Here is a 27,642-nt window from a genome sequence, read left to right as displayed (position 1 = left end):
TCAGGAAAGCCAGGGCTCTCAGGGTAGCAGAGGGAGAAGAGTGCTTACGGTCCCCAGGAGGGAAGTTGGGTACCATGAGGTGCTGCAGTTGCTCCAGGAACTTTTGGAAGCTGATGAGATATAAGGTGGATAGCTTAGTGTTGTAAAATAAGAGGTGGAGATTGTTAGTTTTAGGTAACTATCAAACATGGGAATGTGAACTACCAGAAGCAGCATTGGGCAGGAGGGGTGTAAGCTGAAATAATAGAAAACAGTGGGTTTTTTCTACTACTTCTTTTTTTTTTTTCCAAAAAGGAGACAGTATTGTCAACTTAAACATCCAGAGAGAAAGCCTGCTCGTTTTAGAGCACTGGATATTTTTTTAAGATAGTATGGGAAAAGGAACAGGAAAACTTCTCTATGCACAAAGCATTTGTCACCCGTTTGAGAAAGGAACGGTTAAAGGTGGGCAATGATTTTCCCCAGGGAATCTGCATGGGGCACTCTGAGCATCCTAAAAGGACAACTTTTATTCCCTTTTTCTATTCTATGCTTTTTGACTTGGATAAACGCTTGAAGAAGCAGCGTGTGATATTAAAATATGTGGTTAGAAGAGGCTCCATGCAAGTAAACAAACAGGCTTTTAGCCTTTGCTTCTGGATGGCTCATATTATCATCTGATCTGTTGTAAATCAATTGGAGATCTTTTGTGCTTAGGAACATTATGTTTTTAAAGGCTAGACAATGGCAGGACAAGGGGGAATGGATTAAAGCTAAAGGAGGGAAGGTTCAGATTAGATCTTAGGGGGAAGTTTTTTACAGAGAGAGTGGTGAGGGGCTGGAACAGGCTGCCCAGAGAGGGGGTGGATGCCCCGTCCCTGGAGGTGTTTAAGGTCAGGTTGGATGGAGCCCTGGGCCACCTTGTGTATCTCCAGGCCTGGAGGTTGGTGTCCCTGCCTGTGGCAGGGGGGTTGGAGCTCTGTGATCCTTGGGGTCCCTTCCAACCCAGACCAGTCTGTGATTCTGTGATTACCCTCTGGTTTTAGCGGGTGGTGTTTTGTGATTAGAAGAACCTTTTATGGAGTGGGTTGTTTCATAACTCAGTGATTAATGAAACCTTTCTTAATAATTATTTTAGATTTTAGAATAAAAGTGCTGATAGGAAGGAGTATCTATACATGTGTGACTGAATATCTGAATTATTATTGACTGATTTGCTGAGGTAAATATTTAAGGTCGCTTGTGAGAGTTTCTGCATTTGTTGTCACTTGTGTTTTGCTACAGTGATTTATTCCACAATTTGATGTTTGGTTTGTTTGGGTTTTGTTTAATAGCTGAAAACTGTTCAGGCTACTGCACCTGTGCTCACTGTTTGGAGCAGCCCGGCTGCGGCTGGTGCACTGATCCAAGCAACACAGGCAAGGGGAAGTGCATCGAAGGCTCATACAGAGGTCCAGTCAAGATGCCAACCCCATCTGCAACAGGGAAACACAGCTTGGAGCCTGTCCTTAATGCCAGCATGTGCCCAGTGGAGAACAACTACAACTGGTCCTTTATTCAGTGTCCAGGTAAATGAGCAATGTTTAAGTCTTCATATGTTTCAGCGGTAGCAATGGTTAAGTGCAAGAGGAGAGACTTTTGAGGACCATAGTGATGTCTCTGTTCCCTCCTGTTGCTGGAGGGAAGGAGGAAGAGAGCTTGGAAGACAAACCAGAAGTAATTTTGGGATGGAAGGAGTTGTGTGGGTTTGTGGAGGTGAGCTGCAGAGAAGACTTACCTGTGCACTTCTCTAGTGAGATTTTTCTGTTCCCTACAAACATCTGCTAAGTTTTGAATTTTATTTTATTTATTTGTTTTAGGGTTGTTTTGGAAGAAGGGCAATTCTTTCTTTGGAGGTTGATTGAACTGAACTGGTAGTAACACTCAGGGTGATTGTGAGATAATGTTTTTGATGCCAAACATACAGAATACAATTACTTGAACTGCTGCTAAATGCTTTCTTCACCATTTCTCCTTTTGAATCCATCCTAACAGTTCCTTCTAATTCTGTCCATCCAATACACACAGAGTGTTTTGAGTTCAGTTTTCCGCATATTGCTTTAAATTTCAGGTTTTCAATACATTCTTCTCTTTGAGTACACATTTCAAGACTGCAAGGAGCCTCCTCTTTGGAAGGGGGACTTCAGAGGTGCTTAGTAAAGCACTATACTTGAGCACAAGTACTCATCCTTCCCTTTTTTTCTTCAGCCTGCCAGTGTAATGGGCACAGTAAGTGTGTAAATGAAAGCATCTGTGAGAAGTGTGAAAATCTGACAACTGGCAAACACTGTGAAACTTGTATCTCAGGCTACTATGGTGATCCTACTAATGGAGGAACGTGTCAGCGTAAGTGATGCCTTAAATCTTCCTGCACTGAAGTCTTTGATGTTTTTCACTCTGTACTTTTTCCTCTGCTGTCTTAACTGAAATTATATCCTGACAATACGTTTTTTCTTTCCTGCAAGCAAGGCACAATCTTTGTTTCTTCAAATCAAAGATAGGGAAACTGCTTGAGAAAGTTCTTTGACTTCAATTGAACAAGATAAAGATAGTATTTTCATCCTCCTTTGTAAACTTTAAATGACCACAGTGAAAAAAGTGTGCATTTGAGTACTTGATGATCCTGATTTGAAAAGAAAGTGTTAATCCCAATGTCTTGAACAGATTTCTGCTTATCTATCAAAATTCTGCTATCTATTACATTTGGTTAACGTGTGTTTATTGTTGGAAGTGTCTGCTTCATCAAACGCTTGCCATACTTCACTGAGGAGTTGGCTGGATTTCATCTGAGGATTAGATGACCCCTGTTAAGATTGCATTTTAAGTTTGTAAAATGCTTTGGGAGTCTGGCATGAAGAAGCTTGTTTCTGTTATGTAAGATCCAGTTAACAAACTGGAAATAAAGCTCTCTTGAAGGGACAGCACAGGTAGTGCTGCTAAATGAACATACAAGATTTGAGTTTTGCCCTTAAACCTTGCAGAGTTATTCTGAATTACCACAAATTTTGTAGTGTAGCATGGGGAGACCAGTTGTAAACCAGGATCCATCTGATATGCAGATGTAAGGGAAGATGCTTCTTGCTCCAAAGAGTTTTGATGGAATATAATCAGGTGGAGGGATATCATCAGATACAGCAATGGAAAAGGCAAAATAGACATCACATTGTTTGCTGTCAGAGTAGTATTGGTCCTTCCATGAAATCAGTGTGGGTGGTTTGTAAGAAGTAAGTGAAGGTGATTAATGAGGGGAAATTGAAGACTCTGAGTTTCTCCTTCCAAGTATGGAGACAATCCAGTAGAAAATACTTGCCAATTCATTTAGTAGCTTGCTGGAAGTAGCATCGACTTTTTGGATGAAGAGGAGAGTCAGTAAGTGGAACATAAATGTCCTGTTTCCTAAAGCAGAGGAAATAGGTGATGTTTGAGGCTTTTAAGAAGAACCTTCCAGCAGAGAGATTTGAGGAAGGGGTTGCAGACACGGACAAGGCTGCCTTACATAGAGAAAAAGGTGTTTCTGCAGCTGGGATGTGAAATCATGACAGGCAGCACAGGGGAAGGTGCATCGCTGACACTTCATTCCAGAACGTTATCTGTGAGATTAAACACTGCTGATACTCTTAAACACATTGTATGTGAAGATAATTTCCAGTGCAAGAATGAATAAACTGAGACTGACTTGGCCTGAGAAAATGTGTAATTCTGCTCTGAACATTTGGGTTTAATCATTAGATCACAACGTGCCTTTGGATATTCCTGGCTTTTCTGTGTATGTTGAAATGGAGAGTAAGTTCCTTTGGACTCTTTCACATGTGGATTGTCAAAACACAGTTTGTTGTTGAGATAATGAATGATGGACTAAAGTCAGCCAGATGCCTGAAAAAGAAATCAGAAAATGTGTTGGGAGACTGTGGAACAGCATTCATTCGTTATCTGATGAAGCTAGTAGCTCATGTCAGAAGTGCTTTGCTCTCAAGTGCTTTGGGCCCAGGTTTTTAATTTGATGTGGTTTAATGCTATTTACCGTGAAGGCGAGAGAATGAGGGAAGGAGGAAGCTGAGCAGAAAGACTGAGGTGGATTGCAAGAGGCGAAGCACAAGATCACCCTGCCTGATGCAGCCAGAGCTACTGCTGGCCATTGCTTTTGCTTAGTGAGAAGGTTTCCAGATGGGAATTCTTCCAGTGAGGATCAGCTGATGGGCAACAGAGCCAGCTCCAGCTTTTCCCTCCTGTGAGACGCAGTCCTCCCTTCCATTCCCTCTAAGCATGTGCTGCTTCCAGTCTTCCTGTGCATTTGTGTGCAGTGCTGTGTGCTGCTCAGGTTTTGGAGCCAGCAGTCACGTCCATGCTGGAGATGGCTGTTGATACAACTCCATCCTGTAGCACAAGCATCCATGGGTTTGCACACTTGGTGCCTAGTATGAGTCCTTGTACTTTACTTGTACTTTAATGTGCAGTCCTTGCAGCGTTAGCCTAATGACCCCAGCAGCACAGGGGCCATAAATATCTTCCAAATGACAAATACTCAGTTCTGGAAAAAGTGTTAGTGTTTAGTACTTCCCATTCTGCTGAGCCATCAGGAGTTTGAGTGACACTATTAGGATTGTAGTTGCCTTTCAAACAGGTAAGGCTGTGCAGAGCTGGAAGTGGTAGCGATGGGGTTCAAAAGCCAGGGAGGAATAAAAAAAAAGAAAAGAGTAGATGAAATAAGATGCCTTTTCCTGCTGCTCTGTGCCACCAGGGCAGGTGAACACTGCTATATCACTTGTGTTGAAAAAATCGTGACAAACTGCAGTTTACTTCTCTGAAAGAATTGTTTGCATATCATCTCAGGCATTGGTGTTTGCAGGGCTGGGCAGATAATAACTAAATGGTAGGTAAATCACTCCTCAGCAGTTGCTTTTAGGAAGCATCCAACGTAAAGGAGTGTTAATCAGGAAGGGCAGGAAATGCAGCCCATCAAATGTAAAAATAGCTGCAAGGTGCTTTCTCTGCATTCAGGATTTTTTAAATTTTCTGATTAAAGTTTCCCATGAAAATATGCCAGCAGTAGATAAGAAAGTTATTTGCAAGAGAAGGGAAGGCGCTATTATGCCTGAAATCAGATTGCTGCTGCGGCAGTGCTTCTGAATGCCTCTCTGGAGCCCGTGCTGGTGGCCTGCAGTGAGCTGCTGGGGCTGTGGTCCTGCCTGCTCCTCCCTCCCAGGGCTGCACAAAGGCTTTGTGGGACCCCTAAAGCAATCGACAGGGAAAAATGGAGTTGGGGGGGTGAGGGGGGCTGCATTTGCCTTTGGGACCATCACAAATGTGGGAGGAAGAGCAGAGATCCCTATGGCTGTCTCTGAATGGTCTGTGGCCCATGGTTTGTGAAGAAGATGGATCATCATCAGACTGGTACCATGCTTCACAGTTCAATAGCTGTAGCTTTGGGTTTCTTCTCTAGCATCAGCATCATCATCTTCTAGAGCATCTGGCATCATCAACTTTTTAAAAGGCTAGACAATGGCAGGACAAGGGGGAATGGATTAAACTTAAAGGAGGGAAGGTTTAAATTAGATATTAGGGGGAAGTTTTTTTCCAGAGAGAGTGGTGAGGGGCTGGAACAGGCTGCCCAGAGAGGTGGTGGATGTCCCGTCCCTGGAGGTGTTCAAGGCCAGGTTGGATGGGGCCCTGGGCCACCTTGTGTAGCTCCAGGCCTGGAGGTTGGTGTCCCTGCCTGCGGCAGGGGGGCTGGAAGTCTATGATCCTTGGGGTCCCTTCTAATCCATGCCATTCTGTGATTCTGTGATCAGACTCTGGGGGGAAACTAAGCTCCAGTGAGGACGTCTAGTAGGTTTTGTCAGTAATTTGTTTACAGACTTCACAGTGGGCTGAAAAGAGAAAATTTCTCATCTTTGTGCATGTTCCAGTCCTTTGGTGAATGATCTTCAGCTACGGGGCTCATAAGGAAATGGATAAATAAGTAAGACCCTGCAGTTTTCAATAAAGATGTTTGAATGTTCATTCTGCTCTGTAGGCACGTGGCTAAAGAGCAGGGTGAGGAAGCATTAATGTTAGCACTCAAGATAACTGTGATCTGCATCTCAGCAACATTAAATTGGGGAATTTCTCCGAATTTTTATGTATGTTAGTGCTGCGTAGTGATGGAATTTCACTTTGTTTACCTTCTGCAAAGCATAAGGAGGGCAGTACAAGGCATTCTCAGCAGTATTAAGAATTATCCTTTTTAAAGTGCCACTAATGAGAAGTGTGTTTGCTTCACAGAATACAATTATTTTGTCAAATCTTCATTCGGTCTCCTTGTTCCCACAATAGGCCTTTATGCTTCTTCATATTTTGTTCCGTGTTGCTGCTAGGAAACCACTCATCCACATCTGAGAAGCACAATTAAGTGTCCCTGCTACAATATAGCTTCCATTACATGCCAATATAAAGAAGGCATCAAAAGGATTCATAAAATCAGGTCCAAGGTTGGCAAGGATATTCAGGATGGGGACTTCATGGCCAAGAATCTGCTGGTATATTGAGTGGCATGTGTTGCCTTAATGAGAAGGCATATGTCTTCTTAACGAGGAGGCACCAGCCTCTAAAGCATACTCTTTCCAGCAAGTTCAGGGGTGTCAGCCATTCTTCTGGCTTAGTGAAGATTATATCAAAGCCAGCTGCGTGTGGTGGTTTTGTTGGATATTGGTTGGGTTTTTTTCATGCACTCCCTTCTTTATGAATGAGCATCTCAGTGTGTCAGTATTAGCAATCAGTAGCAGGTTTTTTGAAGCACATCTCACATGCATCCCCACTATTGTACCTTGGTTTGCATCTCAAGCAGGTTCAGAATATAGGAACTGGTCTATTTTGGGAATGTCTCAAATCTGATGTAGTGTAGGGGCTTCAGCCACGACTTGCTGGCAGTCAACTCGTGAGACCAGGCTAAAGCTGTTCTAAAATATACTGTGGTGCACGTTCCTCAAACCACTGAAAGCATGGACATCTTATGTCTTATGAACCCAGTAACTGAAGAAGGGAACATACAAACAGGAGGGGACTCAACTTTTTACAAGGGTAGACAATGGCAGGACAAGGGGGAATGGATTAAAGCTAAAAGAAGGAAGGCTAGATTGGATATTAGGGGGAAGTTTTCTACAGAGAGAGAGGTGAGGTGCTGGAACAGGCTGCCCGGAGAGGTGGTGGATGCTTCGTCCCTGGGGGTGTTCAAAGCCAGGTTGGATGGGGCCCTGGGCAGCCTTGTGTAGATCCAGGCCTGGAGGTTGGTGGCCCTGCCTGTGGCAGGGGGGTTGGAGCTCTATGATCCTTGGGGTCCCTTCCAACCCAGACCATTCTATGATTCTATGATATTAGCACCAGCCCTTTTACACTGACATTTTGATTATGACATTATTTTCTCAAAGGTTTATTTATTTCCAGAAAAAGCCCTAAAAGGACCATGACCTTTGCTTTGTAAAAAGAGCCTTTTCTCAAGAGTTGTGAGCTTGACTAAAAGATGGTAGGAAGCCCCAAACTATTCCAAATGTTGTCATCTTCTTATCAGTTACGATATCCCTAGTGCTATCTAACAGCAAGAGAGGAAGTTAAATAAAGTTTTGAGGCTAAAAAGCACAGTCTTGCCATGATTCCATAGAAAACATCAGGCCTGGAGTCTACACTCACTCCGTTTTGACGCAGGGTTCTATTTTTGGCTGCCTTCTGTATCACAAAGGAACCAAAGCGTACCAAATGGGTTTTCATATGTGCTTTATTTGTTGATGTATCTCAGTTTGGCAACTAAAGGACTTAATTGCTCTGGAATCTGTTTCTCTTGCTTCGTTCAACATTGCCTCTTTCCCCCTCCCCTCCTTTCAACAGCTTGCAAGTGCAACGGCCACGCGTCCGTCTGCAACACAAATACAGGGAAATGTTTCTGCACCACCAAGGGAATCAAAGGAGATGAGTGTCAACTGTGAGTTCGTTTTGCTTTGCTATGTGAGACCAAAGGGCCGTGCATGGAACCCCTCCATTCTTTAGTAATTGTATTTATGGTGCCTCTGCTCATCTCTTCCTGCTGGCAGTTGACTAACTTCGTTGACGGTGCAGCCAGCCAGGCTTTCCCTGGGGGTATAACACAAACAGAATGATTTCCCAAAGATTTCAATTTTTAAGAACATTTCAACTGGGAATGTCATGCTGAAGGGATGGGGTGAAAAAATAATGCCCTCACCACCCCCCTTCCCCAGACTATACGTACCACTTTTGCTTTGTCTCCCAGTAGTTTCTTTTTAATTGGTAGATTTTTACTGTCTGTGTGCTCTGATGTTGTTCTGGGGGAGTGTAAATATATCTGAAATAAGACTTTGACATTCTAGCATTTTAATGGGGCTGTTTCAGAGCAAGAAATTTGCTGGAGATTTCTCTGTAACATAACAGAAATGCTTTTAGTGTAATGTTAGTGGAAATAATTTCATTCCAAATAATTCCATTGCCAGGTTTATTTTTAAAATGTTGCTCACACAAGGAGATGTTTATAGGACTAGATCCTGGAATAGCCATAGATGTAAATGGAAACTTTAGGTTTTGGCTCTAGTAATCCAGTTCTGTGCATTTTGAAGAGCTAATAAATGCATTCCAAGTGGCTGCAAAGGTTAATATCCAGAATTTTTACTGGATACTAGTTTGACTTGTGGGGACTGTGGAATTTCTTCAGCAGCCCAGTATAGCTCAGACATATATCTTTTATTTTTAATTGTGCACCATTGCAGGAGCAGGTGGTGTGTTCTGATTTTTTTTTTAGTGGCTGGGAATAAAGAGAACTGGGGAAAAAATAATCCATTTATTAGAACCTGTGTGTTCTTTTTAGGTGCGAAGTTGAAAACAGATATCAGGGAAATCCACTTAAAGGAACATGCTACTGTGAGTACTCTTGGGATTTTATTTGGAGATTAAATATGTGTTTGAAGTTTAAAATACCTTATTTAAAACTAGTTTTAGTTGCCTCAGCATTTGTTTAAAATACAGAGGGTATTAAGGGAAGGACAAAGAAATAGTTTTAAAAACTGTAAGTTTTCACAAAAGTATTGTTGAAAGAGAATGAAAATACTCTTCTTGATAAGGTCTGTGTGATGACTGGATCTTTCAGAACAAACTTTTCAATGTTTTCCATGTGACTTTGAAATGAAATCTGGTCTTCTGGAGAGTACTCTAAAATATCTACCCAAGAAGTCAAAACCAAAGTATGTCTTCAGAATTTTTGAAAGTACAAAGTACTATTTTTAAAAAAACCTCTGTTTCTTTGAAGAATAGGTAAGTTTTCCAAATCCTCCATGTTTACTCTGAAATGAGCAGTTGGATTCCCATACAATTCAAGAACATGCTTTGCCAAGATCCAGATTAGTTAATGGAAACTCTCCAGCTTCTATTTGCAAATATTAGCAATCAGCACACTGGCAGGCCTGGATAGATGTAATCTTAAATTACATAAAGATGCAAATCTCAAATAGTGTTTTTGTACAACACAGAAATTACCAGTGTGCTGTATTTAGCAAACTTGAATTCTGCTGGCGTAGCCAAAGGAGGACACTGGTGGCTTCTCCTGGCTGTCTCTTCACAAGGATGATCTAATTCAATGGCTGGGGTGGTAAAATGGCCACAGAAGGGGAAAAGGTAGAATTTTACAACACTTACAGGACCAACCTCATGCTATACAGATTCAGGCTCACTTGGTTTTCTTCTTCCTTGAAAATCTCTGTCTTTGTGCTTCATAGAAAGTTGTGGGTAGACATCAAAAGGTTGCCTAGCTGGTGTCTATCCAACAAAGGGTCTCCAGGAGGCAATAAGTGAAAACGAGCACCTTGTATGTAGCTTCATACTTGCTATTGCTTGGGATAGCTCTGCACAGCTTTGGGAATACGTGTGAGTATAATACTGTGGTTTAGTAAAAGGACTCTGAGACTGGTGGATGGGTGCCAGTGCTGGGTGCCCACTGTCAATTAGCAGAGAGGTGATATCCCAGCCCAGGCAGACAGGTTGAAAACTGGCCCTGGTATGTCAGGACATGATGTCACCCAGAGTAGGATGGCAGCTGGGTCATTAACAGGCAGCTGCTCCATAGGCACCCTCTGTGTACAGTCCACTGATGTACAGAAACTTGTCATATGTGTGGAAATTTGTCTGCCACAAAGTAGAGATCACACATACGTGTGCCCAGGTGGCCAAGAAGGCCAACACATCCTGGCCTGTATCAGGAACAGCGTGGCCAGCAGGACCAGGGAAGTGATTGTTTCCCTGTCCACTGGTGAGGCCGCAGTGACATCACACCTTGCTTTGCAGAAGTTTGCTTTATTCCAAGACATGGGATAACTCCCCACTCATTCCTTACAGATACTCTTCTCATTGACTATCAGTTCACCTTCAGCCTTTCTCAAGAGGATGATCGTTACTACACAGCAATCAACTTTGTTGCAACACCCGAAGAGGTAAATTTTCTACTTACCCTTTCAACTTTGTCCTTTGGGTATATGCTTATCCTCTCTTCCCTGTGGAGGCCATGAATTACTACAGTTCTGCAAGTCTGCAGTTGATGTTTCTTAATATGATACAAGTGTCCAGATCTGTGAAGCAACCAGAGGATTTTGAGCTTGGCTTGGTGATGCAGCGTCAGATCTTCATGGTAAAATGTCATAAGGAACCACAGTTGCAGGAACAACAGCTGAGCAACTCTAGTTTTGCTTGTTGTTCACTGGTTTATTAGATGCATGTGATTTATTTTGTACTTTATTATGTGTTCCATGGGGAGGAGAACACCACTTTTAGATAATGCAAATAGCTTTTCCCATGATAAGTTTGTTTCATGTAGGTGAATTCCAAGATTTTCCTAAAACTGGCTTTTCTCTTTTTTTTTTTTTTTTTTTTCTTTTTCTCCCCCCAAGCAAAACAGAGACCTGGACATGTTTATCAATGCATCTAAAAACTTCAACCTCAACATTACTTGGTCCACAAGTTTTGCAGGTAAAATGAGCATGATCTAAGTTTCTTGCTAGCTTGTTTCAGTTACCAGCTTTCAACCAATACAAATTTAATTGGGGAAACTTGGTTTTTTTTAGACATATGAACTTGTTCTCTAATGGTTTTAAATGTTAGGTCAGAGGGAGGCAGCAGGAAAATATTAAAAAGAACTGCGTTTTTCTGTCTTAATGGTGCATTTTGGGATTATTGAAGGTGCAAATTTGATTTTTAGTGATGCAATATTTTGGCACACAGTAATTTTGATAATGCAGTGAAGCTTAAAATAGTAGTGTTCAGATGAATAGTTAATTCTGTAACATTAAAACAGAGGCTGCTTCGCCCTTTTTGTTTGCCACTTAAGAAATGTGCACTGAAACAGCTCTTCTTGCTCCTTTTTTTAACATTTGCAACCAGCTGGCACGCAGGCTGGGGAGGAAATCCCAGTTGTTTCAAGAACCAATATAAAAGAATACAAGGACAGCTTCTCCAATGAGAAGTTTGATTTCCGCAACAACCCAAACATCACCTTCTTCGTTTACGTCAGCAATTTCACCTGGCCCATCAAAATACAGGTAGGAGCAGTTAATGGGTGTGTGGAATCATTTAAAAGTACTTTTTTTCTTTCCTCTCAAGCAGTGTGGCGGTTCTTTGGGCTTTGTGCTGTCCAAGCTGAACCAGCTCTCTGTAGGATCCTGCAGCAGACAGAGGGTTTTGATGTTCCTGATTAAAAGGAAGAAGTTGCGTCACCTTGTGATGTTGCCTCAGCCCAGTGGATCTAAAAGCACGCTGTGAAATCAAGTGGGGTGCTTGCTTATTAACAGGGCTGTGTTCTAACGAGGTCTCTGACTTGAAATGGGTAGATATTGATGTGGAGGAAAGCAAAGCCTCACATAGCCAGAAACCAAGCCCAGAATGAGAAAAGAGAGAAAAGGTTTTTAATGTCTCCTTTTAACATCTTGTTCTTAAAAGGCACAGCTCGAGGTCCCTCCCCCTTTCTCCTCATGCTTCCCAAGGCTGGTGGTATCTGCAGAGTACAATGTAGCTCATTCTTCCCCTTATCAATGTGGTCAGTTAACACATAGGTTGCCTTAGGTGTTAGGCTGACCATGCTGATAAGGCTGGTGCTGGAGAAGCTGCAGGTGAAGCTTGGTGAATCATGAAAAGGCTCATAGATCACAGACTGCAGTCACAGACACCCTGCAACTCCTGTAGCAGCTAATAAATAATTCAGAGAAGCCTTGGCCACCTTCTTGCTCTGGGCTATGTCAAGCATCAACCCACAATGTACTTAGAGGTATGGGTGCCCTTTGAAGGACAAAATGACTTTCAGGTCTTTAACAGAGATGAGGCTCTGTTTATTCAAATTCTGTCTTTTTTAAGAAGCTTGATCAAATGTGGGAGCGTGAATTCTTCCATCTTCACCCTTATTTAACCAATTATTATGTAAGCACTGGCAATTTCACATTAACATACTCGATGTTTCACATGAGAGTTACAGAAACTCACTATAGGGGTCCATTCCAATGAAAATAATGCACATGAGATTATTGAGCAAGGAAATGAGGCACACCTGGAAAAAAGGTCTTTAAGCTGTAGTGATGTTTTTGTGGTATTTCCTGAACTTTAAAAAAATAATAATATTATGAATACTTGTGAAATGTCTGCATCACCTTCTGGTAAAGATGACAGGTTTTAAATACTCAGGAAAATTTGTCTCATTGATTCTAGAGGATTAGATTTGGTAGGCTGGCTTTGGGCTGCATTTTGGTTCTTCTTAGTATCATGTACAATATTGGTAATAACTTTCTATCTGGAGAGTTACTGCTTTACAGGTCGGTGAAATCTTAGTTCATTGTCAAGTCGTAGGTTTTAGATATGGAGGAGTTTGCAAGAGCTCCAAGGTAAAGCCTTTATGTCATTGGATACTCAAGCAGCAAGTCCTGAGCCTCGTTGTTTTCATTTACAATAAGCAAATAAAGCTTTCAGTAGGAAAAGCAAGGTCCTACATACAAAGGTGGGCACTTGTGTAATGATGTGTATAAATCTGAAATCAAATTGGTAATCATAACCACAAATTGGTAATCACAACTCCTTTTTTAACTTGCAGGTTATGTGTTGACTCGTAGTTTACTTTCCATAATCAGTGCTGGACTGGACCTTCCCTAAATTATTTGCTTTGCTATTTCTTGATGCAGGGCTGTGTGGTAGGCCTCTGCAGAAGTTTAGGAACAGTGCTGTTTCCTGTCACTTAAGCTCTCCTGTGTTTACTCTTACCTGTATTTATGGAGAATTCTGCTAGTTTTTCCTCAGCTACTGTTATCATTGAGCTTAAATGTCCCCTCCAACTTGTTTGGCAGCTGAGTCTCCCATTCTCCCTGGATGAATTCGGACAGGTCGTATCCTCTTTCAGCCTTTAATGTTTGTTTGTTGGCTTAAGCAAGACAAACCCTCATCATCTCATCCCATGAAACAGGTTATCTGGGTTCAGCAGCCTCATTTGCTTTTCCTCTGTGCTCACTTGTATTATTTTTGCCTGTACAGTTTGGATCAGCCACGTATAAGGTCGTGGAGATCAGGTCTCCCCATTGATTTGTACAGCACTATCTCTGGGTTCTTTATGGACCTTTCTAGGCCCTTTTATGGCAGCATTTGCTTTGCTCATTCTTATGCTTGCAGCAATTAATAGCCCTTATTCATTTTAATATGGACTAGTATGCCCTGTTCTTTCACATCCTTGGTTTCCAACTGATGAGCTCTCAGCCTTGATAGCGACCATCCTTCTCAGTCACTAATAGCATCATAAAATGTCATCCTGCTGCTGTTACTGGGGAATACTGCCAGTCCTGAAGATCATCTAGTTGTTCTTCTTTGTGATTCTTTTCTGTATTTTTTCAGTGATCTCCTTCAACTTTGTCAGCAGATTGTGCAGTTAGCATGCTTTATTTTGGGTCTGTGTCATTAATGAATATACCAAGTCAGAGTCTGTCTGAATGTCATCCTTGAAGTAACTTCTGGCTCCCTTAACTGCTCTGATTCTTGCAGTAACCCTCACCAGCTTTAATTCCCAGGAATTTTCAACATATTGAAGTCCATAATAAAATTTGGATTAGCTCAGCTGCACTTCCTATGTCTATATAATTAAGTATTTCTACAGACAGAAAGTAATGAGTTGTCATATCCCAGTTTACTGTTGTCAGTTCTGTGGCTTCTTGAATTCAGTTTTTCATTATTCTTTTTTTTTTTCCTTTTTTTCCCCCTTCAATATTTTGTTTTTATGAAATTCATTGAAAACTTTTTCTGAAACCTCACATACTATTGAGGTCTTGGGAGCTTGAATATCTAGATAGTCTCTCCTCCTCTACATACAGGTTTTACATTTTCCATGGTGCCATGCTTGGCTGGTGGACTGTTTTAGCAGCCTGGCTCCCAGAAGTGCTATTTCATGTGCCATTTCTTGTGGAGCACTGGGGTGCTTGCTGTCTGCTTCCACTGACTTAGAACACAGCGAAACATTTGAGTTTATTCTTCATATTGACTCTGTGTCTTTTTATTACCTTGTTCCCATTCAACAGGGGAGGGTCCTTGAGCAAGTCCAGAGAAGGGCAGCCAGGCTGGGGAAGGGGCTGGAGGGCAAATCCTCTGAGGAGCGGCTGAGGGAGCTGGGGGTGTTCAGCCTGGAGAAGAGGAGGCTGAGGGGAGACCTTATCCCCACCTACAACTACCTGAAGGGAGGGTGTAGAGAGGTGGGCGATGGTCTCGTCAGCCAGGTGGCAGGAGATGGGACAAGGGGAAATGGCAAGAAGCTGGGCCAGGGCAGGGGCAGATTAGATATTAGAGACAAATCTTTTCCTGAAAGAGTTGTCAGGGCCTGGAACAGGCTGCCCAGGGAGGGGCTGAGTCACCTTCCCTGGATGTGGTTTAAAAAAGGGTAGATGAGGTACTTAGGGATATGGTTTAGCTTAGGATGGGAATGGTTGGACTTGACGATCTCAAAAAGGTCTTTTCCATCCTTGTGATTCTGTGACATTTTACCTTGCATGCCTGTGTTTGGTGTCCTAGTCTTCAATGATAAACTCTAGTTTAGTTTTAGGGGTGCAGGTGATTGGCTTTAATGTCTTGTCTATCCTTACAATGTACCTTCCTCCCTTTCCTTTTCTGCTCTTCTTTACTTGTGTGGCTGAAAGCTCTCTTGCTATTTTGTTTATCGTTTGCTGAGGTCTAGCAGTTTGACATTTGGCAATTCTTAATTTATCTCTCTACTGTTTGCTGGCTTCTTGCTAATGAATCCTTCCCTCTCCATAGTATGTAGGCTCTTTAATTGTTCCTAATGTCCTTTTTGAGGTTAGGTCTAATACAGCTTTCAAATAGTTTTGCATCTTTGACCCAAGAGAAATACTTAGATGGCTGCTTTCCCATTCCTTATCTCCTTAGTCCACTCGATTTTCCTGGCTTATTTAATTTCTCAGAGTTAAAAAGAGTGAATTTTTATTCTCTTACAGGACTTACTTCGTTTTATCCTTGATTTAATACGAATTTGCTTGTGTGCTCTCAACCCAAGGTAATTTCATATCATCAGCTCTTCTTAATGTCCTTGTTACTTGCCAAAACAAAGTCTAAAATAGCAGCAGCTCTTACTGGTTGAGACACTGTTTTTGTGAAGAAGCCTGGCAGTGATATCACATCCTGGAATACGTGGTCCTCACCATCTCTATTAGCTTGCTCTTCAGTTAGTTCCTAACTAACAAACATTATTCCCCAAAGTTGGTTTTCCTGTTGTCTTTCTCCAAATACCTGTTGGTGCTGAATGTCACAGTTCTTTCTCCTGTTTGCAGTAGCAGTTCTTTGTTACTTCACTATGGCTTTGTTACCCTTCTCCAGCAAGCCCACCTTCACCTCCTTTCACTGGAGGTTTGGTTGTAGCTCAGCATAGCTTTCCCCCTGCCTTTCTTTGTGGCAACCCAGCAGCAGTGCTTGTTTGAGTGTGAGTTAAAACCCATTTTCTTCTGCATCCTTTAACAACTGTTGGAGACACAGGTCTGCATTTTGCATTCCAGAATCTGACAAATACCATGGGCTTCTTCACAGGATCCCAGAGTGGCTGAGGTCATCTGGGCCAGCCTCCTGCTCAACCAGGGCCACCTAGAGCAGGTAGCTCAGGACTGTGTCCAGGCAGATTTTGAATATCTTCAAGGATGAAGGTTCCATAGTCTGGGCAACCTGTTCCAGTGCTTGGTCATCCTCACAGTGTTTCCTGGTATCCAGCCTTCTTTTCCCCAGGCTGAACAGCCCCAGATCTCTCAGCCTCTCCTCACAGCAGAGATGCTCCAGTCCCTCCATGCCCCATTGTGCCCCTTTCCTGGACTCTCTCCAGTATGTCTGTGTCTCTCTCATACTGAGGAGCCCAGCACTGGACACAGTGCTCCAGGTGTGGCACCCCCAGTGCTGAGCAGAGGGGAAGAATCACCTCCCTCCAGCTGCAGGCAGCACTTTATCTAACACAGCCCAGGACACCACCAGCCACCATTGCAACAGGGGCACCTTGCTGGCTCACAGCCAATCTGATACCCACCAGGACCCCCAGGTCCTTTCCTGCCAAGCTGCTTTCCAGCTGGGAGGGGGCACAGGTGGGGAGGGCAGCACATCCTGGTGCCTGGGGTTGTTCTTCCTCAGGGGCAGGACTTTACACTTCTTGTTGAACTTCATAAAGTTCCTGTTGGCCCATTTCTCCAGGCTGTCAAGGTCCCTCTGGATGGCAGCAGGACCCTCTGGCATCTCAACTCCTCCCAGTTTGGTGCTAACAGCAAACTGGCTGTCAAGGTGCATTCTGCTGCATCATCCACATCATTAAGTGAATCATTAATGAACACGCCTCCAACTACACTTCATGCCTCTGGTCACCACACCACGCGATTTTCAATCCACCTCACCACCTCCTCATCACTCCATCTGGTGAAAGTGGGGGGTCAGACTTCATGCCCCATGAAAGCTCTTCTACCCCAGGTGCTACAGCCCCATACAGTTTGACACTACATGTCTCATACTGCCCAGGGACACTGCTGTGTTCCAACTTCTCTTTTCCCTCCTCACCATCCTCATAATTTTTTTTCAGAGCAGTCAGTGAGTAGGAGATGGTATTAAGAAAAGTAATTGTTCCACAGAGAAAAACTAGAGAAAAGTCAGTAAAAAAGTATGATTTGTCTCCAGGACTTTCTGTGTCCTTTCAGGTCTTGGGCAATCATCCCTGGTGGATTGAGCTGCCTGCCCTCGATTGCCCTTAATTGCAATCTTTGCTCCTACCTGTCCTTCCTGGACCTCTTTCCTATTTTCTTTCCGTATTTTTGTAAACTCTTGGCTCTCTGTAGAAGTTTATCTTCAATAAGATGAACTAGAAGTTAACTCCAGCTATGGATTTTTGGGACAAAGACGTTCTAGTAATTGATCCTTGATTGGAATTCACTTCAAGATGTAAAGTAGAGCCATGGGGTGACCTTGCAGCTTTCCTGACTGTTCCATCAGCGCTTGCCCCATGCTTCTTCTCAGGAATAGTTTATACTTAGATCTTTCCCATACTTCATCTCTCATTCTAGGTGGTCATCCCTTATTTCACTGCATAAAAGTTGCTGTGAAGTTGGGTTTAGTCCTTTAGGGCAAGCAGACTCATTAATTAAAACTCTATGTTGCAGTATGGCCAGGATGCCAACCTTTTCTTATCTCCAAGACCACCTCCCACAGTTCTGCTCGTTGCAGTTACGCTCTTAAACTTTTTTGCAGCTATGGGAACATGTTTCAATTTCCTTTTGGGAAGTAGAATGGTTTTAATAGAAGAAGTATGATGAAGTCAGTGAAACTCTGCCTACTGCCAGACTGCTGGAAAATATTCTCTCCTCGCATGTGTGTGCGTCACCTTGCAGCTTACCCATCTGTTCCTGTGCAGTGCAGTGTGTCCCACTAGTGTTTTGGGGTGGGTTTTTTGTTGTTGTTTAAATATCATAATAAACAGTCACTGTACATACACTCTATTATCCTGGCTTATTTTCAATTTAGATACAGTAGACGTAGCTAAACAGAAATGTTTGTGTATAGACAAAATCTTGCTCCAGCAGAAATGCATTCTTTCCTGCAGAGCAATTAATCTGCAATCTAATCCACTATATATTTTTTAAATAATATTAGAAACTTTATTCTGAAGTCCTTGACTGAAATTTGTCTCTCTTGCCCTCTCTTGCCTGTTAAAATCTGGACTTGGAGAGTATAAATGCTCTTTTGTTAGAGATAGCTGTGTCCCTGCCAACATTGAGTTCTGGCTTTTTTTTTTTCCCCTTCTTGCTCCACCTCCCTTCAAAACCACTTCAGTTTGGGGTGGTGGTTTTTTTTGTTAAGTATATTGGTTTAGGATGCCTTTCCCTGCCTCCTTTGATGACTTGACTATTTTGTAAAAGAATTAAAGCTGCAAAATACGGAAAACCTTCAAAATTCAGCAATCTGCTTCCTAACGCCTCCTGTCTGAGTGGTTTCCGGGTATGAAAGCTACGTTGCAGAGTTCATTTAAAACCTTAGCTTGCCAAGATTTCTTGAAAACCCAGGTAAGGTCTTGTCAAAACCGTCTCAGTATTTCCATTCTCTGCTTTGCAGCTCCTCTCTGCTAAAGAATCTTTGCCTGGCCCAGCCACGGTGACTTTCTAAGTGTCATGCAAACCTCAGCTGTTCACCTTGCTCCCTTTTTGCTTGGAAAACACTGCTTGAAATATTCCTTACCTTCCCCCAAACTGTGAGTGCACCCTGTAGGAAAGGGAATAAGTGGATGTTACTAGGGTTGATGTTTTTCTCTGGTCAATGTAAACATAAAATGATCTTTTCTCCCACTTTTTTCCTGGTTTTCTTACTCTCTGTTGTAAGTTTGCTTTGCTATTCCTTCAAAATGTATCTCAGACTAGAAAAGAGCTCTAGGATGCAAATAATCAGCTGTCCAGTATTGCAGTAAGAAGCAATGGAATTAGGTACAGAAACTTTGAGAGGACTTCTTTTCATGGATTTCCATCCTGACCAAAGTCAGTTTGCCCAGAGGTGAAACTTCAGTTCTGGAGCTGACAAGTAGTTCATGGTGAGAATTTGAAACTCTCTCTGCTGCTTGGGTGAATGTCAGCAGTTTTAAACCACACTTAAATTAGCGAGTATTTACCTGCAGCAGATTCCAGTGAGTGAGTCCCTCTCCTGAATGCACAGGGGGTCAATATTAGAACTGCTAATAGAGGAAACATCATCCCCCTTTTTAATGGCTCTAAGCTTTCTGCTCTGTTAGAGTGTGCTGCTGGTGGTGTTTTTTACCACTCCCTAAGTATAAACTTGTGTCCATGTCTCGTTTCATACCCAAACTATTGTTTTCATTAACGTTCTGTCCCATTTGATTTGATTTTAGATTGCTTTCTCCCAGATTGAGCCCTCCCTACGAAGCCTTTTGCATTGATCTCTTGCTTTCTGAGTAGATGTAAGGTGCCTCGGAGCGGATTAAGGAAAAACCCACAGTTTGTAATTGTATCGTTAACTGGCAATTGCCTCCTCTCTTTCCTTTGTGTTGGTTGAAGTATTTTAATTTCAACGCTCTTAAAACGTTAATTATGAGCCAAATGCTTCAAGGAACAAAAAAGGAGGCGAATGGATTTTGCAGCCTCTTGCATACAAAATACACCACTTGCAAAACCCTGCTAGACTTTCCACTGTGCATTTTCACTTGGCAATTCACCCTACATGTTGGGCCTCCAAAGAGTGCCGCTGTGACTACGTAGCGCCGCTGCACGTGTCATTTGGTGGAGGGCTATGACAGCCTTAGAGAGCTTGTGCTGTTGCAGGACTGGAAGCGTTTGATAACTGGTGGGAAAATTTCAAGTCAATTAAATTGCTGCCTCCTGCTCTGATTTCATAAAGGCTGTAGTGGAAAAAAAAAACCAAACCCAGATAAAATTGCCTCAGCTGTCTGTTGATTTTAGTTTCTCAAACTTCTGCGTGGACTCTTGAAGCTTTTTCAGGGATGGGGGTGTGTTTGTCTGGTCGATTTATTTCAGGACTATGAGCCTATATAACCTCTTCTAAAGCTTTATTCCTTTCCACGCAGCAAGTTAATGCACTGTGGATAGCTTAATTCGGTCACAAAATGGGTCGCTGTAATTATTTGTGGTATTTCAAAATACGCTGTTTACCGTGATAGGAAAATATTTGTGAACCCACTCAGAAACGTTGAATTGCTGTCTAGTTCATCTGCTGAAATTGTGAATGGTGAACCGAGAGGTGGAAATGATTCATCTCCCTTAAATTGATCGCTGCTTTCCGAGGAGCTGCCAGAAGTTCAAGCGCAGAAAACTGTAACAAATGGGAGACCTGAAAATTGAGGACAGCCTCAAATGTGCTGGTCCATCACCCCTTTTTTTTTGGTGTTGGACCAGGTGGCTGTCACTAACCTGTGCCTGTACACTGGCAGGCTGTGCATTACACTGTGCTCCTGCTGCTGTGTGTAGAGGATGCCGCGGTATGCGCGGTCCCAAGGAATGAAACGTAAACCATCACGGGCAAAACCTCTTGGATGCTGTACTCTTTAATGAACTACCTTCCTTTGGGACCCTCCTGTCACTGCCTTCTCTTGCTTTTGTTAACCTGCCCTTGGTGTGGATATTGTCAGGATGACAGTGTCCAAGTTTGGAAGGAAAATACACGTTTTTAGTGCTCTGGTTAAGAGCTGCGCTGCTGCGAGTGAATAAGATTTCAGATAGATGTGGGAATATGATTCTGCTCTGAATAAAGCTTTGGGAAATGATTCTTTCTTGGATTTTAGTGCTTTGTATATTAGACCTCTGACTGCTGATTTTGGTACGTTTTTATGACCTTTTCTTCTTTCCTTGGTTGTTAGTCTAAGGGAGCAGCCTAAGCTTTGTTTATTCCTGTGCATCAAAATATTTCTGCTCTGCCTCTCATTGCAACCCAAGGGTTTGCTCTGGGAGTCTGTTATTTTCACTAATGGCCTCCTTTGACCTGTACAACAGTTCCCACTGGTTTGCAATGATATGCTGGAAACGTATGCAGGAATGTAAGAGAGCAGATTCTCTTTGCATCTATTTGGTTTTGCAGAGCTGGCAATAACATCAGAAATGTGTCTTTTTCTCCAGCCAGTAGATGTTTCCTGCGTTGGTATGTCGGCAAAGTTCAAGCAGAGCCATATGCTGCTGGTGTCAGCTGGGTTTCAGAGGAGAGATGAATTATAAACCAGACTGAGACTCTTCTAAGGAATGGCTTTCTAGCTGCTTAAAGCGGGCTCATTTTTCTCTTACGCTGAGCGTGGCTATTTGAGTGGGAAATAGTACCCAATATTTTATGAAGTGCCAAGAATTACATTCCTAAAAAGTCTTCACGATCCTCAGACAAAGCTCTTACTCTGATCTTTATCATCATTTTAATATTTCATGGTTCTTGTGTCCAACAGCATGCAAAATCTTCCCGAGTTCTCATTTTTCAAAGGAAATCTCCTTCATTAAAGCACTTTTGGATTAAATTTCTTCTACAGATTCTCAGTTCCCCATCCTGATATTTTTATTGGCAATGTAACCCGTAAAACAGGTGGTCTCCATTAGCATGAATCTTAATACCAGCTTCAATTAAGCTTTAATTTTACTTGCCATTCGGTGTTTAACGTGCTTCGGGAAGCATTTGTTTTCTTACAGAGCTAAGTGATGGATGATGCTTTCCTACAGCCAAGGAAAGCTTTGAGGGTACCCTTAGCTCCTGCCAGCTGAGCTTAAAACCCCTCCACTTAAAAGCGGAGCTGGAGGCATGCTAGATCCCACGCTTCCACCCTCCTTTTATTTTAGGCTTTCGACCTCTTTAAGGTGACATGAATAATTACCAGCTGTGATGCTCTCTAGGGTTACCTCTTTGAGGTTTACAGCCCAACAGAAAGGCTTTGATAACACAGGTAATGAGATAGAGTGAAGAAACCGTGCCATAGTTGAAAAGTAGGGTCAGTAACTGACTCTTAATACCCTGATTCGTCTCTGGAGAAATATTAGGTATTTGATACAGGGCATAAATATCCCCAGGGACTAGATGTAACCCGTGGAGGTTTCCAGCCTTGCTCTAAATTAGTGTCGTTCTGTAATCAAAAGCTAATCGAATTAAAGCTCTCAGAGAGGGGAAAAGGGAAGAAAAAAGGTCCTTGTTGTTGGCCAAAGAGAATAAAATACATATAGGTAGTGATTGCTTAGATAAAATGATTATGTAGGCTTGAAACTGTAGTGAGGACAGTGATCTCCATAGCTTTCCTGCCACGTCCTCCGTGGGCCTTGTGCACCTTTAATTAGAAATAGATGTAGGTGTGGAGATGTAATCATCCTTAGCTCTCTGGGACCCTAATGTTCCAAAAATGTTCTTTTTCTTTCACTTCTGAAAGCACTGCAATGCCAAAGTTGTTTGCTAATGATGTCCCTTGCCTTTCTTTAGACGTAACTGCAGGTGCTTTTGAGCCTCTTTCCACCGCGTCTCTTGCGCTGTGGGGAGAGCTTCACTTTAAACTGAACAATGAAACGTAAATCAATTTGTTAATCTGATGAAATTTGCTGTTGAATGTAATTACTTTTGGAGACATGCAATTACATGCTGATTTTTCAGAGCAGGCAAACTGACATCTTCTGCTGGGGATGGAAGGATTCGAAATGGAACAGTTAAATGATACTTTAAAACACGAAACAGCTACTTCCTTTTTATCTGCTCCTGCCTTCTTATTTTCAGCATAAAGAGATGAGAGATGGCATTTTTCTCCTTTTAGAAGTTGTTCCTTTTCGTATTAAGAAGTATTTTTGTTAGAAGCTTCTTAAATCCTCAAAAACTGGGGTTTCTCTCCAGGGCAGTTAACCCTTACAAGTGTGTGTTGCAACTCCAGGATATTTTTCCTAGAAGTGGTGGCTACAGCAACCTTGAAAGTGCCTCATGCTGAATTTTCCCCAAGGCCTGTGTTGTTGCATGGGTCATTTTTCTTACCCAGACATTGACATCTTGGGGTTTTATTTCTACAACTTGAATCCCGGACTGGTTTGGGTGGGAAGGGAACTCAGAGTTCACCCAGTGCCACCACTGCCATGGGCCCGGACACCCTCCACTAGCCATGGGTGCCCAAAGCCCCATCCAGCCTGGCCTTGATCCCTGCCAGGGGTCCAGGGGCAGTCACAGCTTCTCAGGGCAGCCTATGCCTGGGCCTTCCCACCCTTGGGAAGGGTTTCTCATTCCCATCATCTCCTCTCCATCTGCCTTCCTGCAGCTGAAGGCCATTCCCCTTGTTCTGTCCCTCCCTGCCCTTGTCACCAGCCCCTCTCCAGCTTTCTTGGAACCGTGTGAAGGACTGGAAGGGACTCTGAGGTCTTCCTGGAGCCTTGTCTTCTCCAGGCTGAACCAGCCCAGCTCTCCCAGCCTGTCTGCAAAGCAGAGGTGCTCCAGCCCTTGTATCATCTCCTTGGCCTCCTCTGGACTCACTTCAAGAGCTACACGGCTACCTTATGTTGGAGTATTCTAGGGATGAACTGTAGTAACTCAACAAATCTTTGTTTGCAAAGTTTATTGTAATATCTTCATATAGCATTGGAAGTCTGCACGTGTGGCTGTGCCAAAGCTTTAGCTGCATAAATAAGAAAAGTTATAGGGGAATGGAGAGACATAGACTGAGATTCAGATTTAATAATACCAGGAGGATTTCTTAGGATGACAGGCTTTTCTCTGAAAGTAAGATAGGTATGGGTTGTATTCCTTTTAAGGGAGTTGATGTTTTGGTTTTGTTGTATGATGAAAGGCAGGAAAACATAATATAAAAAGAAGAAATCGCAGAATTAATTTCCTCTGAAAGCAGAGGCCTCATTAGACAATTGCTTTGTCCTGGGTGAGCCTAGGGGTGGTGATGGTGGTTGCTTGCAGTTTCTCTATTGCTGTGCTGAATAGCTCTTCTTGAAAATACAGTATGCCAGCACCAAAGGTAAATGTAAACCTCAAGCTCAAATATATTTCAGCAAACGAGCGATGTGGGTGTCGCTGGGAAGGTTTTACAGCTACCAGAAGAGCTAGATGTATTTCCTGATAGGAAAGCTTATTTAAAGAGTCAAAGAATAGCAAGCAGAGTTAATGAAGAGGAGAAAAGTGCACTGCTAATAAAATACAAGAAGCCAGCGTACTCAAATGCAACAACAGATGTAGCCTGGCTAAACCACGGGGGGGAAATATATCCCCTGCTCACACAGGGTGACAAAGCAGAAAGCCTCTGGCTTGTTTAGCTTCCCAACGTGAAGACAGAGCCACCAGCGCTCGAGTAACAGCTCTCAGATGGCTCTGTGGGTCTGCTTTTGTTGGAAAGAAGCCATTCCTGGGTTGTCACTAAAACTTCTTGTTCTCTCACTTAGTTTCCTGACTTTGTAGTAGTAAGATTAATATTTTTTTTTAATTATTTTTGTTTTTTCATTCATACTGGCAGATGTTGCTTACAGTGGTGTTGGCCAGGAGTGTTGGAGGCTTGAGTCAGGGCAATGTGGTGGCATAGCAGTAAATCTCTGGGATGTTGAAAGGTTTTTGTTGGTTTTTTTATGAAATCAGTTTTGTTTTGTATTTCCTCAGTTATGAGTGTCATGTATAGTTATTTTTAAAAAAAATCTCTGTTTTGCTTCTGCCTCAAGCACCATCCTGGTTCCTGTACCAGGACCCAAAGTATCTTTAACGTGCATGAATATTTTGACCCCAGTGAGTGAAATAAATCACGATAGATTAATTTGGCAGTTCAAACTTTTGTTGAAGTTCTTCATGGCAAAATGGTGAGATACATATTCTAGAACACCTTTAGCTACAGATAACTTTTTTTAAATGCTAATATGAGAGCAACATCGGCATTGCTCACTTTTCCCCTCTCCCACAGTGTTACTTTTTTTCCTGTTCAGATTATTTTTTTTTTATAACTCAAAATCATAGCTGAGGCATTCAACAAATAAACCCCTGATCAGTAAACCAGCCCAGCCTATGATTTCTGCCTTCCTAGCTCTTTCAAAACCATCACAGACCCTGCGTCACGGGGCAGACCTTTGATCAGCCCGTCCGGGAGCTCACTTACCCCGTGCTCTGCAGCATAAAGTTCTTTTCCCAAGTGCCTGATGTTTTTCTGCTGCTTTTATGTTGGAAACGCAGGTCAGGCTGCCAGTTCCCCAATTCATGAGTATGCAGCAGAGAAAAGTACATCTGTTAAAGCTCCTGGTGTTTTATTTCATAACCGTGTGAGTGCATCATTTAAAAAACTTCTAAAATAGGTTGAACTTTGTATGTATCTCTGGTCCTTTTTTTTTTTTCTTCCTGCAAATAGGTAGTTTGTTGCAAGGAAATTGTATTTTTGTTGGGTTTTCTTTTGTTGTTTTGTTGGGGGGAGGGGGATTAATTTTAAATCTTTTAATTTAATTTTTTAAAATTACTTCAGCTTGTGATGTGACTCCAGGTTTGAAATAGCGTGTGGCTTCAGTATTTTGTAATAATGTGAGAGATGGTGTCACTAGAAGGTATCTGTTTTTTATATAAATAGATGTATATTTTACTTTGAACTACATATAAAAGTATATATGTGTATTTTACTACTTTGTTTTATTCAAGATCTAAAATACTTAGAATTTCCGTAGAGGCTTCTGTGGCTGGCATATTGCAAAACCTTTTGTGGTACAGACTGATAAACATCTTAAATCTCTCATCCCATATGATCCTTAGAAATCATGGCTTTCTCAGAGAGCTAGACAGCTCTTTTCCCACTAATAGCCACTGCCACACCGAGCTCTGTCTTGCATATATTTCCAGTGTTTTGTCTGGTCAGGAATGATGCAAGACATAAGGTTTTGCCTATTTCCATCTGGCAGCTACTTTGCAGCCTTAAAAAAAAAATAATTGCTAATAAGTATTTAGCTGCTTTTCTTTCTAGTCTTGATTCCCTCTTGTGTACTTACACTGCAGCCTCTTAAGGAAAACAACTTTTATTCCTTTTAAGCTTTTGGCACACAAGTGGTTGTAGACCATAAAGCTCATCTTTGTGCTGGACTTTCAGGCTCTGGGAGAGTGTTAGGGCTGTTGTGTGCTTATGTTTTAATTTTTTCCATGTTGAAACTCTCCAGAAATAGTGTTGGTATGCTGAGAAACGTTAACTTACCCTGCGCGCAGATGGTGTCAGAGCTCTGCACGGCACACAGCCAGCCACCAGGATCCTTCAGAAATGTGTCCAGACAGCAGTGCCTGATACACAGAGTCCCACACTGCTTTGGGGTTTTATTGCTACAACTTGAATCCCAGACTGGTTGGGGTGGGAAGGGAACTCAGAGTCCATGCAGTACCACCTCTTCCCATGGGCTGGGACACCCTCCACTAGCCCAGGGTGCCCAAAGCCCCATCCAGCCTGGCCTTGATCCCTGCCAGGGATCCAGGGGCAGCCATAGCTTCTCAGGGCAACCTGTGCCTGGGCCTCCCCAACCTCCCTGGGAAGGATTTCTGCCTTCTCTCTGATGTGAATCTGCCCTCTTTTAGTCCAAAGCCATATAGGACAGGGGTGGTATTTAAGGATATTCTATGATTCTGTGACTTGCAGCTGGGAAGAGTGAAGCCCTGCAATGCTAGTGACTTGCTTTCTGTGGCTAGCTTCAACATTTTTATTTTTAACAATTATTTTCAAAGTAGTTCAGCACTGCCTTATCTCCAGAGTAATTGTTGCTGTCACATATAAACCCAAATCCATTTAAAATACGGAGTTTATCAACATTTTTCTCTCATGGTGGCAGGAAAACTCACTCTGTAACCAAAAAGCTATTCTCAGTGGCAGATTCTAACCTCTCCTCCTCTTTCTGTGGCATCAGCAATCTGCTCAGGGCTTTGCAAGCGAGCCGAGCTTTGCTCCTGGGACTTGTCCTGGGGCGCAGGGCTCAGCTGGCAGTGCCTGCTTCTGGCAGTGCCTGCTTTTGGCAGTGCCCACATCCCCCCACACTGCCTGCCAACCATCAGGTGGGTGCAGGAGTTGCAGTATCCCTGCCACCAAGTTCAAGGTAACTCAAACCAGCTTTGCAGCATAAAGACATTTGATGTTTGGTTCTAAGGGTTTGATATTTTATATAGGTGGGTTTTTTGTAACAGCCTCCTATTTTTGAACTCGTTGCTTTTAAACCAAGCAGTGGAAAATGTATGTTTATTTTATTTTTAAATGAGGGGGTTTTATTGCATTGTTTTTTCTCAGCTGAATTCCTCATAAAGGAGTGAATTCCTTACCTCCATTGCATTTCATAAGCAAGACCTTTTAGGGAAGAGGTGTGGTTTTTTTTTCCTCTAGTTAAATGAAGTAGAAGTGGCATGAAGTTTTTGGGCTGTGCTTCAGAAGGTCCTGTTGCTTAGAACTTACAGAATTAAATAAGGCAACATACAGGATTGCTCCAAGAATCCATTTTCAGGTGACTTCTATGAAACCTGTAGGTCAGTCTTCTACTTTAGGTGTGGATGGAGAAAAGGTTGGTAGAAAATATAAATCCCTTCTTGGACACTTTCAAAGTGAGTTGACAATGTGACAGTGTATTTTTTTTACCCTTTGAATTCAGAGCATAAAAATTGGATTCA

The 27,642-nt window shown here is 42.5% G+C and overlaps 1 protein-coding gene across 1 annotated transcript in view; it reads left to right on the top strand.

Annotated features, from left to right (window-relative positions):
* ATRN (attractin) overlaps window positions 1-27,642 on the top strand; it is a 153,841-nt gene that overhangs the window by 77,394 nt on the left and 48,805 nt on the right. The window contains exons 18-24 of the mRNA XM_084263364.1: window positions 1,314-1,547; window positions 2,227-2,364; window positions 7,876-7,969; window positions 8,864-8,916; window positions 10,384-10,478; window positions 10,932-11,010; window positions 11,422-11,579. Coding sequence (XP_084119490.1) covers window positions 1,314-1,547; window positions 2,227-2,364; window positions 7,876-7,969; window positions 8,864-8,916; window positions 10,384-10,478; window positions 10,932-11,010; window positions 11,422-11,579 — 851 coding nt within the window. The remainder of the gene's footprint in view (window positions 1-1,313; window positions 1,548-2,226; window positions 2,365-7,875; window positions 7,970-8,863; window positions 8,917-10,383; window positions 10,479-10,931; window positions 11,011-11,421; window positions 11,580-27,642) is intronic.

Source organism: Gallinula chloropus (assembly GCF_964237585.1).
Source record: "Gallinula chloropus genome assembly, chromosome: 4".
In the NCBI taxonomy this organism is placed as follows: domain Eukaryota; kingdom Metazoa; phylum Chordata; class Aves; order Gruiformes; family Rallidae; genus Gallinula; species Gallinula chloropus.
This window is presented reverse-complemented; position numbering and strand designations above follow the sequence as displayed.